At 45.4% G+C, this 18591-nt stretch overlaps 1 protein-coding gene across 2 annotated transcripts in view; it reads right to left on the reverse strand.

Annotated features, from left to right (window-relative positions):
• Nucleotides 1-938: 938 nt before the first annotated feature.
• Nucleotides 939-18591, reverse strand: part of SASS6 (SAS-6 centriolar assembly protein) — a 31894-nt gene continuing 14241 nt past the window's right edge. The window contains exons 7-16 of one of the 2 annotated variants that reach the window (XM_077277181.1): nucleotides 15766-15957; nucleotides 15075-15269; nucleotides 11030-11119; nucleotides 10706-10885; nucleotides 9942-10023; nucleotides 9257-9354; nucleotides 9035-9166; nucleotides 8885-8952; nucleotides 8683-8771; nucleotides 939-1075 (exon numbers count right to left, since the gene is read on the reverse strand). In XM_077277181.1, coding sequence (XP_077133296.1) covers nucleotides 984-1075; nucleotides 8683-8771; nucleotides 8885-8952; nucleotides 9035-9166; nucleotides 9257-9354; nucleotides 9942-10023; nucleotides 10706-10885; nucleotides 11030-11119; nucleotides 15075-15269; nucleotides 15766-15957 — 1218 coding nt within the window. In that variant the 3' untranslated portion in view covers nucleotides 939-983. Of the gene's footprint in view, nucleotides 1082-8682; nucleotides 8772-8884; nucleotides 8953-9034; nucleotides 9167-9256; nucleotides 9355-9941; nucleotides 10024-10705; nucleotides 10886-11029; nucleotides 11120-15074; nucleotides 15270-15765; nucleotides 15958-18591 lie in introns of both variants that reach the window. The other variant, XM_077277180.1, reaches the window with a different exon arrangement.

Consider the following 18591-nt stretch of genomic DNA (forward strand, 5'->3'; position numbering starts at 1 on the left):
GTGGGACAGAAAAAACACTGAAAGGTGGTGGAAGGTTCCGTTTAAACTCTTGTGGTTTCCTGTCCCACTGTGGATAAGGACGTCCTCCATGGTGCTGTCAGGTGGTGACCTGGGAATGTGGATTTCTTTTAAATAAGCCATAGGATTGCAGATATCACAGTATCATTTTATTCAACTTTCTATGACCTACATGCCCATATAGACGGCTTAGGAAGGTTGATCCTACTGAAGATTCCCTTTAATTGGGGGAAAAAAAAAAGGTTATAAGAACATTTTCATTCTGGAGATTACGGCTTTGTACAGGATAAGTCCACATTGAGGAAACAGCAACTTCCACATTTGATGTGACCTAATAGAAACTTGTTTGAAGAGAATCAGTGATGTCTAGCAGCCCACCCCTACATGTATAAAAAGGAAATTATATAAAACACTCAAAACTGTTGTGAAAAGTTAACTATTTACAGTGTTTAATCAGCATATTACATACAATGTGAGCAGTCCGATCAGAGCACAAATATTCACACGAGACAGGAGGTAGTGGAAGCATTAAATATTTCTTTGGAATAAAAATGACTAAAATGTTGAATTGTAGTGATGTGCAAAATACAGTATTACAGCGTGTCCCCGGCCCAGATCTATTAGGATAGAGCACAGACACTAGTTATACTTCTGTTCATACAAGATTCATTGCCCAAAGAGCCTCCGACGAAGATACAGAAATCCTCCCTGGAGAATATATACATATTACCATCCACGCATCAATCAATGGAAATAACGATATTCAAGTTCACACAACCATGCACAAAAGCAAAGATCTGAACGAGTAACTGAAGAACCTTCCAAACCTCTGAGGTTATATAGGAAAATGCTGCTGCCTGCTCATTGTGCAGCCACTAATCCAGTTTCCATAGGTTCAGGCCATGACCATGATTCCAACCTCCAGTTAATTGACTTTATGACATAGAAGTAACCAGCTCACACAATCAGGATGACACTTGTCCAGGAAAGTATGCAGACTGAATGGGAGGTCCAGACTTTGCTTGTGTTACTGTACGCAGAGAGGATTTATGTGGTTCTGTAAGTGAGAAAGAAAAATAAAATAAGATACAGAAATGTCGTAACCCAACACATGTGGCAAAGTCCAGAAAGCGTCACACACATAAGCGTTGCTTCTATGCCACACACTTGAACTCATGCATAGCTGTGGAGCATGTATACAACCATTGGTCAGATACATCAGTTCGTGCTCACCAGAATTCTGGAGCCAAAGTGCTTGACATGTAACTCAAAAGTTATGCAAAATTTACCACCTTTTGGCATTTTTACACCAGTCTTGGTGAGAGCCGCCATCTTTTGGAAGAGTTGGTGGAGCTTTGATGAGGCGTGGCCAAGTGCTCCCAACAAATTCATCACGGCGTAAATGACGAGATGTACACCGACCACTGGCTGGATTATGCTTCTGGCATTGGTGTCCAGCCATTGAAAGAAGTTGCAATTTTTTTTTATTTTTTGGAGTACGCCTCTAAGAATGGGTCATTCCATGTCAAGTGAACCAATGATTTTTACCACTATATTTTTAATTCTTTTGAGATTTTGTTATTTGGTAATAGTGTGTCAGAGAATGCAAAATGTGAAGAAAAAAAAAATTCTAGATTTTTTTTTTTATTTTTTATTGATTTTCAAAGTTCGGAAAAAGTGCGAATTTCGGTGTTGCCTGCCTTTACATTTCTCCCTATAACTCAGGCTAGAAAAGAGATAGAGAAACAAAATAAACACCATTCTACTCAGAACTGTACAGGCTTTCACCAGATATTTCACAAGAGTATCTTTGATAATATTTTACCTATGCAAACGCAAGCGCAAAACTTTAAAACGCATTTCCGAAAAAAACGTTTAATTTAAAAATTTCAAAAACTGCACATGTGCCTGCTATGCTCCTATTCACATCCGTACCAAAATACAAGATGGGATCGTGATGGGATCATATTTTAAAAAATAAAATTATTACAGTGTCAGTTCAAAAATCTTGATTTCAGATCTGCTCAGCCTGTGGTGTAAAGGTGTGGGGTCTATAATTACCAAATAATCCATGATTGCTAGATATTACGGTATTATTTATTATGTTACCACTTAGAAGCAGGAGAGGACAGAGGAGAAGCTTTGTTAGAGCTGATGATGAGCAGGGGTAGACGGTGACTGCAGAGCAGATGACAGGCCGGCAGCTCGGGCCTCCACAGACCGTATTCACACCAAATATTACACCCAGGCAACTCCTCAAATGGAGGGAGAAAAATATTCTTAACATCCAGTTCATGTGTTGTACAAACCAGGACTACAAAGAGCAGGAGGAGAGTTTGTTATATCGGTTACAGGAAGTAGAACCCATCACAGGGACTCAGCAATACCGGACTGTCATCCCATGTAGTGGAAATAAAGACAGTGACGTCCATGACGTGGTAGAAGGCGGCACAAGATCGGCAATGGATGACACAACTGGCTATGTGCCCTGTGAATATGATCGGCGCTGGTGGCGGCTACTGACTCTCCAAAGATTGTGAAAATGAAGACGTAGAAGTGACTTTTCTGCACCTTCTGGTCCAGCGCCATCCTTTGTGTATCCAAGAAAATCAGACATTGTAAAAGTGAACAAAAATCAGATATAACTCAGGTGGAGCCGAGCACCATGACAGCCGCACATACTGACACAGAAGGAAACGGCCATTGCTAGTGAGCGCTTATGGGCAAGATGACATTTCACCCACTAGAAGGGACACATTGATGACAACAGGCCAGTGTAAAAACCTACTATTAATTGTTTGATTAGTTCATATTTTATAGAACAAGGATTTAACTACTGTACTATTCTTCTTAAACACTTCAGAAATGACATGTTTAGTGATATAGTAGAAAAAAAATTGTTCCATGTATAAATGGGTGGTAGAAATATTGGTTCTTTTAATCTTGTTTTTAACATAATTAGGATCAGACTGTATTTAGAAAACCACACTTGAGGATGTGATCACCTTTTATCTTTTGGCTTGTTCAATGAATTCAGGTTGATTAAGATGCATTTATTCTGAAACTTTGGTATTTGTTTTTTGTGTTTCTTTATTGTTACACTAGATGGCAGCCCGATTCTAAAGAATCGTGAGTCTAGAATCCATATATCTGCCTGGGGCCCCATATGCTGCCTGGGGCCCCTGTGCTCTGCCTGGGGCCACTGTGCTCTGCCTGGGGCCCCATATGCTGCCTGGGGCCCCTGTGCTCTGCCTGGGGCCCCATGTTCTGCCTGGGGCCACTGTGCTCTGCCTGGGGCCCCATATGCTGCCTGGGGCCCCTGTGCTCTGCCTGGGACCACTGTGCTCTGCCTGGGGCCCCATATGCTGCCTGGGGCCCCTGTGCTCTGCCTGGGACCACTGTGCTCTGCCTGGGGCCCCATATGCTGCCTGGGGCCCCTGTGCTCTGCCTGGGGCCCCATATGCTGCCTGGGGCCCCTGTGCTCTGCCTGGGGCCCCATATGCTGCCTGGGGCCCCTGTGCTCTGCCTGGGGCCCCTGTGCTCTGCCTGGGGCCCCATGTTCTGCCTGGGGCCACTGTGCTCTGCCTGGGGCCCCACATGTTCTGCCTGGGGCCACTGTGCTCTAACTGGGGCCCCTGTGCTCTGCCTGGGGCCACTGTGCTTTAACTGGGGCCCCATATGCTGCCTGGGGCCCCTGTGCTCTGCCTGGGGCCACTGTGCTCTGCCTGGGGCCCCTGTGCTCTGCCTGGGGCCCCTGTGCTCTGCCTGGGGCCCCTGTGCTCTGCCTGGGGCCCCATCTGCTGCCTGGGGCCCCTGTGCTCTGCCTGGGGCCCCATATGCTGCCTGGGGCCCCTGTGCTCTGCCTGGGGCCCCGTGTGCTGCCTGGGGCCCCTGTGCTCTGCCTGGGGCCACTGTGCTCTAACTGGGGCCCCATATGCTGCCTGGGGCCCCTGTGCTCTGCCTGGGGCCACTGTGCTCTAACTGGGGCCCCATATGCTGCCTGGGGCCCCTGTGCTCTAACTGGGGCCCCATATGCTGCCTGGGGCCCCTGTGCTCTGCCTGGGGCCCCATATGCTGCCTGGGGCCCCTGTGCTCTGCCTGGGGCCCCTGTGCTCTGCCTGGGGCCCCTGTGCTCTGCCTGGGGCCCCATGTTCTGCCTGGGGCCACTGTGCTCTGCCTGGGGCCCCATATGCTGCCTGGGGCCCCTGTGCTCTGCCTGGGACCCCATATGCTGCCTGGGGCCCCTGTGCTCTGCCTGGGGCCACTGTGCTCTGCCTGGGGCCCCATATGCTGCCTGGGGCCCCTGTGCTCTGCCTGGGGCCCCATATGCTGCCTGGGGCCCTTGTGCTCTGCCTGGGGCCCCTGTGCTCTGCCTGGGGCCCCTGTGTTCTGCCTGGGGCCACTGTGCTCTGCCTGGGGCCCCTGTGCTCTGCCTGGGGCCCCTGTGCTCTGCCTGGGGCCCCTGTGCTCTGCCTGGGGCCCCTGTGCTCTGCCTGGGGCCCCATGTTCTGCCTGGGGCCACTGTGCTCTGCCTGGGGCCCCATATGCTGCCTGGGGCCCCTGTGCTCTGCCTGGGCCCACTGTGCTCTGCCTGGGGCCCCATATGCTGCCTGGGGCACCTGTGCTCTGCCTGGGGCCACTGTGCTCTGCCTGGGGCCCCATATGCTGCCTGGGGCCCCTGTGCTCTGCCTGGGGCCACTGTGCTCTGCCTGGGTGTAGGACACTGGTGACGTCACTTATCTCCGGACATTAGCTCCGGACAATTAGCTCCGGACAATAGCTCCGGACATTATCTCCGGACATTAGCTCCGGACAGGAAGTTGGCACAAATTGCAGGAAGTAGTATTCTAGGCAATTATATATTAGATATAAATGTTGAATGCAGTAAGTTGTAATTTGAAAAGAAAAAAGGAAGAAACTCACACAAACATAAAATCAGATGATTCAAGGCTTAAAAAAAAAATACAAATGTGATAGATCCCAAGTTGAATCCCTGTACAAATATAAACAAGGACACAAGTAACACGCATGCATGTTTTCACAATTTTAAAACATACGTTTTTTTCAGAATTGCGCATCAAAATTTTTAATTTGATTTCTCCAAAACAAAATATAAAGAAACATAGTCTTGTGACATATCAAATGAAAGCCGGTACCGTTCTGAGAAAAATGATGCCTCTCCCACCTCTATATCTTAATTCTAGCCCGAGATATGATAAAAAATGTAAAGCCATACCAGGCCAAAATCCATGCGTTTTCAAAACATTAAAAATCTGTAAAAAATTAACTGATGAAGAAAAAAATTCTAAACTTTTAATTTGTAATTAACTAAAGTTGTACTTCATAAAAACAAAAAATAAAAAAAATCTAAAGACGTAAGGTAAAAAAAATATTCATATTTGGATCACTTGATATGGAATGACCCGAATTTGGCACCTCTTACTCCAGCTCTCTCTTCAATAAAGGGGTTGTCCACTACTAGGACAACCTCAAACTACATGTTTGGCCCTGGTAAAATAATAAAGCCTATACACCCCCCCTCCCATGCCGCCTCCATTCCAGCAGTGTCGGCACTTGCTCTCCCCAGAGCTGTGATGCAGTGGTGTGACATGTGACACAGGCGCCCAATCAGCTCTGGCGTCACTGTCTCCACCTTCGCACAACTGAGCATGAAGACTAAGTCCGGGATCAGCTGCAGCCTAGACATCTTCATGTTCAGTTCATAAGAAGGCGGAGACAGTGACCCTAGCGCTGATTGGACGCCGACGTCACGTGTCATTCCACCGCATCATAGTCCCGGGGAGAGCGAGTGCCGACACAGCGGGAATGGCGCTGGCAAGGGAGGCGAGTATAGGCTTTATTATTTTATTGGGGCAGAACATTCAGTCTAAGAAGTGGTTGTCCTAGTAGTGGACCATCCCATTAAGCGCTTTGCAATCATGAATCGGGCCATATACTCAGTCATTACAGTAAACTGTTGCTAATGTTCTGGTTTGTGTTCATTTTTAGTTCACAGACAACTGTAGAACAAAAGTCAAATTTTTGCACAACAGTTTTTTTAAGAATGTTACAACTTTTAGCCATTGTGCCAGCTCTGCTTTAAAAAAAAAAAAAAAAAAAAAAAGAGGAAGATTGGCCTACAGTCACTAAAATTTACATCAGAAAACAGTCTTGATGAGCTTCTGTCATGCCACTTTTCATTAATTAATTAATTAATTAATTAAAAGCACCTGAAGGGTTAATAAACTGCCAGCAGTGTTGAATATGGTATGAGGTGCGGTTTTAAAATGGTCTCACTTTGTAGGGTTTAACTGTACATGCCCAAAAGGCCGAGTACAATAATGAAACTGGAAACAAAGACAAGGAGGAAGGAGGTGAGCGAGAGGAAGATGGGAGGACTACGGGGGAAGAATAAGAGACTAGTGCAGTCGTGCACAGGTAGACATCACTCGCGCTGAATCGAGTTCCTGGCAGGTTCAAAGAAATCTGGAGCGGATATCCTGGCTGAAAGATGACTAATAGGCAAAGTACATAAACCTCTACTGGCCCCTGTGGCTCCAGGGTCAAACCACAGCATGAGGAGGCAGATGGATCCCACGGAGCAGCCACACTGGTGGTCAGCCAATGGCTGCTAATTAAGACAACAAAATTAGGCTCTGTGCACACGTTGCAGATTTGGCCCTGCAGATCAGCAGCAGTTTTCCATGCGGTGTACAGTACCCTATAAACCTATAGAAAACAAAATCTGCAGTGCACATGCTGCGGAAAATTTCGCGCAGGAACGCAGTGGTTTATCTTCCGCAGCATGTCAATTCTTTGTGCGGATTCTGCTGCATTTTACACCTGCTCCATAATAAGAATCCGCAGGTGTAAAAACGCAGGCGAAATCCGCACAAAATCTGCACAAAACCCGCAGGGTGTTTTACTTGCGGATTCTGCAGAAAAATCAGCAACGTGTGCACATACCCTTAAAAGTTAATACATTTGCCCAAAAGAGGACTTAAACTGTTCCTCAGGTAAGACGAGCTAGAACATGTTGCAAAATGCTATTCCAAGCCACGGATGGCCTTTGTCATAGAAAATATTAAACATTTTGTGAGGTCATCGTAGAGTGGTGTGTGGGCGGGACTCAGGGTCTGATGAAAGATCAGTCCCAATTATCATCAGTGTTCATACAAGAGAGTTACGTGTCGTGTATGTAGGGACCCCGTTATTGATGGCCAAATTGAAGCGCTCTCCTTCGGCTAAACTGAATAGTCTCTGCAATCAGTGTAGTAAGTCTCCTGTTAATCCAGTTTATTTTATATAACTGTTTATGCTTTATTGTTTTGTCCCCATTGTAAAATCTTTTGTATATTTTTCACATTTGGATTAAATATAAAATTTACCAGTTCTGTTCCTTCTGTTCTGTAAACTACGCCTCGAAGTGATAGCTACCGTAAACGGTGTCCATTCGACTGAAAGAGTGGTGGTGGCAGCGAGTAGTCTGGGGGCATCTGAGAGTTGGCTGTGGATGTGTACACATATTCCCTGTGTTGGAATCCGGAGGTTTATATACCATACATTCACGGTTAATTTTCTGATTGTCAGCCTAGTGGGGCGAACAGGCTGCGGCCTTCTTCGTTGATCGTCGGCCAATTGTCCGGACGATAGAAGGCAGCAGAGAGCTGTTCGCTCCAAAGATCACAGTGGGTGGTACTCGTGACCTTCCCGGCCTGTTATATCAGGGATTTGTAGGATCAGAAAAGTCCTGACAAATTTGGGATCCCTGACAGCCTTGAATTAAGACATCCCAGCTGGAGCTTCTTCAGCCACCTACTCACAGCTGAGCAATCACAGCTGAGCAACCACAGCACATCCTCAAGAGTAAAGGGTATCTTAAAGGGAACCTGTCACCCCCAAAATGGAGGTTGAGCTAAGCCCACCGGCATCAGGGGCTTATCTACAGCATTCTGTAATGCTGTAGATAAGCCCCCGATGTAACCTAAAAGAGGTTAGATTATACTCACCTGGGCGGGCGGTCTCATCCGATGGGCGACGCGGTCCGGTCCGGGGCCTCCCATCTTACGATGACGTCCTCTTCTTGTCTTCACGCCGCGGCTCCGGCGCAGGAGTACTTTGTCCTGTTGAGGGCAGAACAAAGTACTGCAGTGCGCAGGTGCTGGGCCTCTCTGACCTTTCCCGGCGCCTGCGCACTGCAGTACTTTGCTCTGCCCTCAACAGGGCAGACAAAGTACGCCTGCGCCGGGCCGGAGCCACAGCGTGAATACAAGAAGAGGACGTCATCCTATGAAGATGGGAGGCCCCGGACCGTGACACCCATCGGACCGGACCGCACCAGGACCGCCCCTGGGTGAGTATAACTAACCTCTTTTTCTCATCTTTCAGGATACATCGGGGGCTTATCTACAGCATTACAGAATGCTGTAGATAAGCCCCTGATGCTGGTGGACTTAGCTCAACTTCCATTTTGGGGGTGACAGGTTCCCTTTAATAACAGCGAAAAATGTTAGTGAACAGTCAGTTGCAAAAGTGCTTGCTAATGCAAGCAATGTTCCTCCCCCAAACAAATATCTATAAATGGAGATGGAAATAACATGTTAAGTTTTGATAAATTTGTATCCTAAACCAGACAACTCTTGGCTACACATGAAGAGCTCTCACCTGGAGCAGCGTTGTGGCTAAGGCCTTGTAAAGGGAGGGTGCCTTCTCGCTTCTTCAGATACTTAAGATCCAGACCTGCTGGCTCTCCACTGGAATAACAAATATATCAGTTTACCAATGGACCAGAAATGAATATACTTCTATAAAACCAGTGCCACATTTATACAGAAAGGCGAATCCCTTGGCATACTTGATGACTTACTTCTCTTTATTTGCACCAAGAGATGCTCCTGGCAGGTTTCCTCTGGGGAGTGGATTATTGTACTGAACCTTTAAAACAGAGTTAGGAAATTAACCATCATATCCTTAACATAAAACCATGCCCATACATTCAGGAGTCCAAGCACCTTACCCGAGGACCTGGGCGGACTACCTCCAACAAGGGCTGCTGTGATGGTAAAGGTGCAATGTAAGGCATGCCCGAATAGGAGGAAGGAAGAGGATAGTTTATCCGGGAGCTATGGAGATGTAGCCTGCTCTCTAGCTGCAACACAAAGAAAACACATCATAGATCTCACCTCTATAAATAAACACAGTGTGTGCGTTAAGTGGCACTAGACAGGAATACATTTACCATTTGGTTGGGCGACACTGTTGACCTGAAGGGGGCACTGCTTGGATTAGGGCTCACAGACTGATTTTCATTCAGTTGCTTATTTAACCAAGTAATAACTGCAGGAGAACAAACCGCATAAATTAATCATTTAATTTAGTGGCCCGTTTAATTTTATGCAAAAGTTGAAGAAGCAAAAGCACACGTGGGCCATCCTGTAGATGAATGCCCAGTTGCCATTCTTCACTGTCGTAAAGGGGTCTGTGCGACCCAGAAACTAGTTGTTTTTATACATCCCAATACACTTCTTATATCAATTCCACAGTCCATCTTGGATCTCTCATCCAGCACTGCAGTCACAACATTCAATTGCTTCACAAACTCCTGTATATCGGATATTTTCCTTAGGTCCATTTTTCACCTACCCAGGATCAGCAGCTGAACTAAACTGATGCTACTACATGTGCTGTGTCCTTCATACAACATCCTAAAATGAGGGTCATATTTTTAGGGGTTTTAGCCCCATTGTTTCATTAACATTATCATATGATTATGGCTTTTCTCTCCTACATGGTCTTCATCATGAACAGCCATGCTTTCTGCCAGTAATAAAGTGAAAACTGTTGTATAGCACAGAAACCCCAACATCCAGAGGTCTATAGAGTAGTTCTCCTAGCACAGAGTCAAACCAGTCCGTGGTCCTCACCGTTCTCATTTGTCTTCAGCAGCTCTTTACTTTCTTCTAACTTCTTGTCTGTTTGCTGAAGCTGTTCTCGCAATTTTCCTACCTAAAATACACAACGAAACATGAAGAACGTTAAATAAATGGTTAATATAAGTAACAAGAAGGAATAACACCGGTTATAAAAAAACAAACAAACAAAAACACAACAAGTTGTTGGATGCCTTACCCAGACATAACAAGCTGGGTACCTGCCCACTGGTGACGTACAGTTATTTCACTCAGTGACTGCTAATACTGATAGAAATGTAATGATGGCATATCACGGAGATGTGCAATTTACACAAACAAAAGAGTTTTCAGTAAGAGCGACCGTGCTCAGATCAGGTGTTATCTAAGCATGCTTTGGTGCTAACGGAGTGACTTTGGCGTGCTCTAATATTGTTTGCGTCCCCGTGGCCTAGCAGGCAATCCTTGCCAGTGTTACGGCTGTCAATCAGCCACGGGGACTCGCACATATTTATCGAGCACACCAAAGACACTGAGAGCACACAAGCATGTTCGGAGAAGACGTTATCCGAGGACGTTCGCTCATCACTATAAAATAACTAATCCTCATATTTTCTGCAGGATTTCTACAACACTGACTAATGCAGGATCATAGAAAATTCTGCAGACTAAGTGTGGGTAACTATATGGCTTGTTTAAATGAATCTTTTATTTTGTTGGCATATTGCTCCTTTAATACCAGTGTTTGGAGGTTCGTACCCTAGTTATGCCTAGCTTACCTCTTCTTCTTTTGCCTGCAGACTCTTCTGAACGTCTTGCATTGTTCTTTGCCCTTCTTGAATCGACTTCTCCTTCTCTGTAATCAGTTTCTCCTGCTGCACAGTCACTGTATTCTTCAGCTTCAGTTTCCCCATTAAAGTCTTTAGGTCTCCTTGAAGTTTCTTTATTATGTCATTGGCCTTTAAAGTTTAGAAGAGAAGCAAGTTAGAAAATGGAAAACAAGGGCCATTATCCAAAATTTCTGAATTAGTGAGGCTGGACCCCTCCATAATCTCACTGTAAACCAGAGCTAGCTTTTACAATTAAACTAATCAGCCTTTTACCTTGAGGAGCTCGGCGGATAAGGATTTTATTGTAGCTTCTAACTTCCCAGTCTGCACTTGCTTCTTCTCGGCACCAGCTTCTAATACAGCCTGTTAGACACATAAATCATACAAATAATGGCCATACATATTAGACAGCAAGGCGCCGATATCCGCATGTCCAGTCCGCCAGGTAATGTGTGTACACATTACCTGAGCTTGCATTTGTGTCTAGAGCTGATCGCTGCCATTAACTACTATGGGACTCTGTCCACACAGAATAACTGTTCAATCCAAGCAGAGGCGCTCGGTGCATCATGGCGGGGTCGATCATTTAAATAAACCGTCCCACCCATCTCTTCCTTCTCTGGTTCTATGAAGCCGGAGGTGGTGGAGCCAGAGGTAAAACAAGCAGGTGGGAAGGTGTATAGAAATGACTGGCTGCTCTGTGAAGCACCGAGTGGCGGTACTTAGTGTGAACAGTCATTCCATGCTGACAATCTCCAACAGCGGCATTTAAATGCTGTGTTCACCAGTGCTCATGTGTAAGTATGTATGTGTAAGAGCTTCTGTTGGCCACCTGTGATGAGATAGCGGGGAAACGAAGGCTTAACATGTAAAGCGGAGGAATGGGTTGAGCGGCATAGAAGACTGGAATTGCATTTTATCACCATTTCATCCCACTTGGAATGTTTTTCCCGTTTTAAGTACATTGAAAGGTAAAATGAATGGTGTCATTCAAAACTACAACTTGACCCACAAAAAAACAGGCCCTCACATGGACAGAAAAGTAGAAGGGGAAGAAAAACTGAATGCACAAAAACAACAAAAAAGATGGAAACAATAATGACCTTGTCTTTAACCCCTTAGTGACAGAGCCAATTTGGTACTTAATGACCGGGCCAATTTTTACAATTCTGACCACTGTCACTTTAAGAGGTTATAACTCTGGAACGCTTTAACAGATCCTGCTGATTCTGAGACTGTTTTTTGTGACATATTGTACTTCATGTTAGTGGTAACATTTCTTCGATATTACTTGCGATTATTTAGGAAAAAAAAAACGGAAATATGGAGAAAATTTTTAACATTTTGCAATTTTCAAACTTTGTATTTTTATGCCCTTAAATCAGAGAGATATGTCACAAAAAAATAGTTAATAAATAACATTTCCCACATGTCTACTTTGCATCAGCACAATTTTGGAAACAAAATTTCTTCTTTGTAAGGGAGTTATAAGGGTTAAAAGTTGACCAGCAATTTCTCATTTTTACAGCACCATATTTTTTTTTAGGGACCACATCACATTTGAAGTCATCTTGAGGGGTCTATATGATAGAAAATAACCAAGTGTGACACCATTCTAAAAACTGCACCCCTCAAGGTGCTCAAAACCACATTCAAGAAGTTTATTAACCCTTTACGTGCTTCACAGGAACTGAAACAATGTGGAAGGAAAAAATGAACATTTAACTTTTTTTTTTGCAAACATTTTACTTCAGAACCTTTTTTTTTTTTTTCACAAGTGTAAAAACAGAAATTTAACCATAAATTTTGTTGTGCAATTTCTCCTGAATACACCGATACCCCATATGTGGGGGTAAACCACTGTTTGGGCGCACCGCAGAGCTTGGAAGTGAAGGAGCACCGTTTGACTTTTTCAATGCAGAATTGGCTGGAATTGAGATCGGACGCCATGTCGCATTTGGAGAGCCCCTGATGTGCCTAAACAGTGGAAACGCTCCACAAGTGACACCATTTTGGAAACTAGACCCCTTAAGGAACTTATCTAGATGTGTGGTGAGCACTTTGAGCCCCCAAGTGCTTCACAGAAATTTATAAAGTAGAGCCGTGAAAATAAAAAAATCGCATTTGTTTACACAAAAATGATCTTTTCGCCCACAAATTCTTATTTTCACAAGGGTAAAAGGAGAAGTTAGACAACAAAAGTTGTTGTGCAATTTCTCCTGAGTACGTCGATACCCCATATGTGGGGGTAAACCACTGTTTGGGCGCACAGCAGAGCATGGAAGAGAAGGAGGGCCGTTTTACTTTTTCAATGTAGAATTGGCTGGAATTGAGATCGGACGCCATGTCCTGTTTGGAGAGCCCCTGATGTGCCTAAACAGTGGAAACCCCCCATAAGTGACCCCATTTTGGAAACTAGACCCCCCCCCCAAGGAACTTATCTAGATGTGTGGTGACATCTCTGAATGCCCAAGTGCTTCACAGAAGTTTATAATGCAGAGTCGTGAAAATAAAAAATAATTTTTTTTCCACAAGAGAGATTTTTTAGCCCCCAAGTTTTTATTTTCACAAGGGTAACAGGAGAAATTGGACCCCAAAAGTTGTTGTCCAATTTGTCCTGAGTACACTGATACCCCATGTGTGGGGGGGGGACCACTGTTTGGGCGCATGGCAGAGCTCGGAAGGGAAGGAGCGCCGTTTTGGAATGCAGACTTTGATAGAATGGTCTGTGGGCGTTATGTTGCGTTTGCAGAGCCCCTGATGTACCTAAACAGTAGAAACCCCCCACAAGTGACCCCATATTGGAAACTAGACCCCCCCCCAAGGAACTTATCTAGATGTGTGGTGAGATCTTTGAATGCCCAAGTGCTTCACAGAAGTTTATTATGCAGAGTCGTGAAAATAAAAAATATTTTTTTTTCCACAAAAGAGATTTTTTAGCCCCCAAGTTTTTATTTTCACAAGGGTAACAGGAGAAATTGGACCCCAAAAGTTGTTGTCCAATTTATCCCGAGTACGCTGATGCCCCATATGTGGGGGTAAACCACTGTTTGGGCACATGGCAGAGCTCAGAAGGGAGGGAGCACCATTTGACTTTTTGAGCGCAAAATTGGCTGTGGCGTTTAGAGACCCCCTGATGTACCTAAACAGTGGAAACCCCCCCAATTCTAACTCCAACCCTAACCCCAACACACCCCTAACCCTAATCCCAACCCAATCCATAATCCTAATCACAACCCTAACGATAATCACAACCCTAACCCCCAAACAACCCTAATCCGAACCCTAACCATAACCCTAATCAGAACCCTAAATCCAAAACACCCCTAATCCTAATCTCAACCCTAACCTCAAACCTAACCCTAATCACAATACACCCCTAACCCTAATCCCAAACGTAACCCTAATGCCAACCCTAATCCAAACCCTAATCCCAACTCTAACCCTAACTTTAGACGCAACCCTAACCCTAAATTTAGCCCCAACCCTAACCCTAAAATTTAGCCCTAACCCTAAATTTAGCCCCAACTCATTGCGCCCGCCATTTTCTTACCGGAGGAAGAAGCCGGCGGCCAGGAGGGGACACAGGAGGACTCAGGGACACCGGTAAGTATAACAGGGTCCCCGAATCCCCCTATTTCTCTGTCCTCTGATGTGCGATCACATCAGAGGACAGAGAATTACACATCGCTTTTTTTTTTTTTTTGCGGTCGCCGGTAAAAGTTAATTACCCGTGATCGCAAAACAGGGGTCGGTAAAAACCGACCCCGATCATGTTCTTTGGGGTCTCGGCTACCCCCGGCAGCCAAGACCCCAAAGTTCTTCCGGGTGCCGGCCGGCGGGCGCACTGCGCATGCCCCCACCATTTTTTGGCCAGAACAAGATGGTAGCGCCCATCGGGAGCCACGAGGAGCACCGGGGGAGACAGGTGAGTATTGGGGGGCGATCAGGGACCCCATTTTCTCTGTCCTCTGATGTGCGATCACATCGGAGGACAGAGATATTAAATGGGAAATCGCGGTTTTGGGGGTATTTTTGTGACCGCCGGTAAACTGTTAATTACCGGCGATCACAACCCGGGGGTCGGTAAAAAAACCCCGAATCATGTTCTCTGGGGTCTCGGCTACCCCCCGGTAACCGAGACCCCAGAGAAAATCCGACTCTGGGGGGCACTATTCACTTTTTCCCCAGAAAAAGTACCCTTAACCGCCGCCGATAAAAGGCGTATCGGCGGTCGTTAAGGGGTTAAGTGATTAGAGGTGTATGCACAAAGTGTCTACAGGCTTGTGATGTGCCTATAAATGTGAGGCTGTCCTACCTTTTGTTCTTGGGTGGCCGCTAGGATTTCATTACTCCTCAATACTAGCTGATCCTTGTCCTTCAGCTCTTGCTCCAGCACAGCCAGTCGTGTCTGTAGGTGATTTAACTCTTTCTCCTTGCCATGGCACTCTGCATCTAGCGCACTGTTCTCTCTTCCAAAGGATGTTACTTTCTGTTGTGCTCTTTGTAGTTCCTTTTAAAAAAAAAAAAAAGAAAAAAAAAAAAAAGAAAAATTAGATTAACGATCCATGGGTGGGGTGGGGGTGGGGGGGGGATGGGGCACAAATTCAGGAGCAGTTTATTCATCTTTTCTTACAAAGTTTCAACATTTCCAATCACCTTCCTCAATCATACTACTAGTGAAAGCTAATCTTCCAGTAATAACCCATTCTACCCACAAGAGGACCAGGAATTGGAGGTTTACTCTGCGTCATTTACGCGGATGTACACTGGTCACACAGAAAAATACCGTAGTTGATAACTGTAACCGGTCTTCATGCTTGGCATGGATTATTGCCTGCCCCCCTCTCCCCAATCCTCCCGATTATAGCAGCATAGCTTTTTCTATATCTTGGAGAGACTTCTGTTTATCTTTTCTTTTTTTTTTCTCCATTTATTTCCAGATTCACATATACATGGCCAACTGTACAGTCAAACTGAATCAATCTACAGAAATCAAAAATGGTTACCTCTTCTAGGCTCTGGTACTTCGCTCTAATTTCTCGGACAGTAGATTCAGCTTTATACCGTTTTTCAAGAAGATCCTTATTAGACTGTTCCAGCTCCGTCAGTCTGTTCTGCATCTGCTGGGTGGTCTTCTGAAGAGAGCTCTCAAAATCTTTTTTTTGTTGCTCACACTGTTGCAGTAACTGAGCATAAGCCTGACAAGAAAATACTTTTCCATGGTTAATGAAAATAATTGGCGCCTAAAAAAAAAATATGCAACACAGTACTGTCCGTTTGGAAGCACATATCAAAAATAACAAAAATAACAGTAAACTTAATAAATTATATCCCCAACCGCTACTATAGTGCTAGAGATTTCATTACTGTGTTCATGTCATTTGTGTAACTTACTAACGCTGCAATGTTATATCCAAAGAACCAACTTGTAATCTGAAAACAATCCTAATGAAGCAGGGCTGGTCTGGTGAGGCGTATCTTATCCCGGATCTCACGGGGCGCGATAGACAGCTTGCATGATGATGCTACCATGGCGATTGTATGGCGGCTGTCAATCACACCCAGTGAGGTGTGTTTACAAGGTCTGAGGATGGACTAGTCCGGGGAAAAGATGCCTCCCCAGAATAGTTCTGCTTCATTATCATATTTGACGCAGCAGACTAGAAGCTGATTCTTCAAACGTTGCATTTTTGGACCAAATTCAGGCCGCCATTGAATAGAGTGCATGCATGGCCCCTGATGTACGGACCGGTTGCAGGTTTCAGCAGTCTCAGTCATATACGAGTCAGGACGTTCGAGTTGGGAGACCCACGGCCATGACGGTCCGTACTCATACAGTGCTTCATGAACGGCTGAATTCGGCCTTAAGGCCCCGTCTCACATAGCGATTTACCAACGATCACGACCAGCGATACGACCTGGCCGTGATCGTTGGTAAGTCGCTGGGGAGCTGTCACACAGACAGCTCTCTCCAGCGACCAACGATCAGGGGAACGACTTCGGCATCGTTGAAACTGTCTTCAACGATGCCGAAGTCCCCCTGCAGCACCCGGGTAACCAGGGTAAACATCGGGTTTACCCTGGTTACCAAAAAAACAAACAGTACATACTCGCCTTTCGGTGTCCATCAGGTCCCTTGCCGTCTGCTTCCTGCTCTGACTGAGCCGCCGTACACTGAGAGCAGAGCGCAGCGGTGACGTCACTGCTGTGCTCTGCTCTCACTGTACGGCCGGATCTCAGTCAGAGCAGGAAGCAGACGGCAAGGGACCTGACGGACACCGAAAGGCGAGTATGTACTGTTTGTTTTTTTGGTAACCAGGGTAAACATCGGGTTACTAAGCGCGGCCCTGCGCTTAGTAACCCGATGTTTACCCTGGTTACCAGTGAAGACATCGCTGGATCGGTGTCACACACACCGATTCAGCGATGTCAGCGGGGCCTCAACGACCAAAAAAAGGTCCAGGCCATTCCGACACGACCAGCGATCTCGCAGCAGGGGCCTGATCGCTGGTACGTGTCACACATAGCGAGATCGCTACTGAGGTCGCTGTCGCGTCACAAAACTAGTGACTCAGCAGCGATCTCGCTAGCGATCTCGCTATGTGAGACGGGGCCTTTAGTAGAATACATATAAGATCTAATCAGAATGTAAGGATTACTCACTTTAAGAAAAGTGGACCCCAAAGGCCTTTATATAACATGGAAGGTAAGTTCCAGTTTGGTTTCTCGCTTTTTTTTTTTTTAATCAAGTAAATGTTTAGGGATTGTAAAATATTTCAGATATAAAGCTGGATATCTAAATCAGTACATTTGGACCTCAACTCAACCCTCCCAACCACCCTCCACCAAGCAACCAACTGACCCTTTCAAACACCAGTCTTGCTCGATCGGAACCCAAATTACATTACACATACAGATATAAAGTCCAAACACCTACAACATTTCTTTTCACACTATCTGGAGTGGCTAACCAGCGCCAGGAGACCAAATTTGTCACAATATGCACTTCTGCTCCTTTTGGATTAGGCTCCTTTTTCAACCAAATTAAGATACACCACATATTTGATATATTCCCTGCAAAATCGAGGTGTCTCTGAGATCCAATTTTTAGCAATTAGTTTCCTGGAGGCGAACAGCCCTCACTGCCCTCCATGCACATAGTCCCGGCGTGGAGAGCAGTGAGTATTCCGGTAGCCGTGCTCTGCTTGTAAGCAGTAGATGACGCCCCTGCCATGCGCTGCTTACAAGCATAAAGCAGCTGCTGACATCGGAATAAGATGTTGCGAGGGAGCGAAGTGGTGATCTGTATATGCTATGAATGACACACAGCTGTGAGAGTCTACCAGGTCCACTTAGTGAGAGGCTGTGAACACTTTCCAGGACCGAGGACCGCCTGTCCTCAGAAATGACCCCCAACTCTAATTCCCACTATTGTTTAATCCTTAAAGGAAATTTTCTTTTGAAAAAAAACTAAAAAGAAAATTGTCGTTCGTGCAGGAAATCACTCCTTTAGTGACCCCTGCCAAGCACATAGTGGTGTCTAAACTAATATCTTTCAGAAGTATAACATTTTTCAACTCACGGTACATTGGGCTTTATATGTTTAAGTTGGAAGAATTGAAATAAACTACTTTCAGGTAAATGAAATTCCTCCTATAAACATTAATCAGTAATTATGTGCTCAAAACCTTTTAACATATAAAAGTCCCATGGACCTCCAACTTCCAACCAATTCTGTTTCTAATGTTAGGTTTGTAAAAGCGTTTGGGGGTTCACTTTTCTTTAAGTGGAAATCCCGCTTTATAGAAGTCTACACCCATACTGCTTTGTTA

The sequence above is a fragment of the Ranitomeya variabilis genome, chromosome 8 (genome assembly GCF_051348905.1).
Source record: "Ranitomeya variabilis isolate aRanVar5 chromosome 8, aRanVar5.hap1, whole genome shotgun sequence".
NCBI lineage: Eukaryota > Metazoa > Chordata > Amphibia > Anura > Dendrobatidae > Ranitomeya > Ranitomeya variabilis.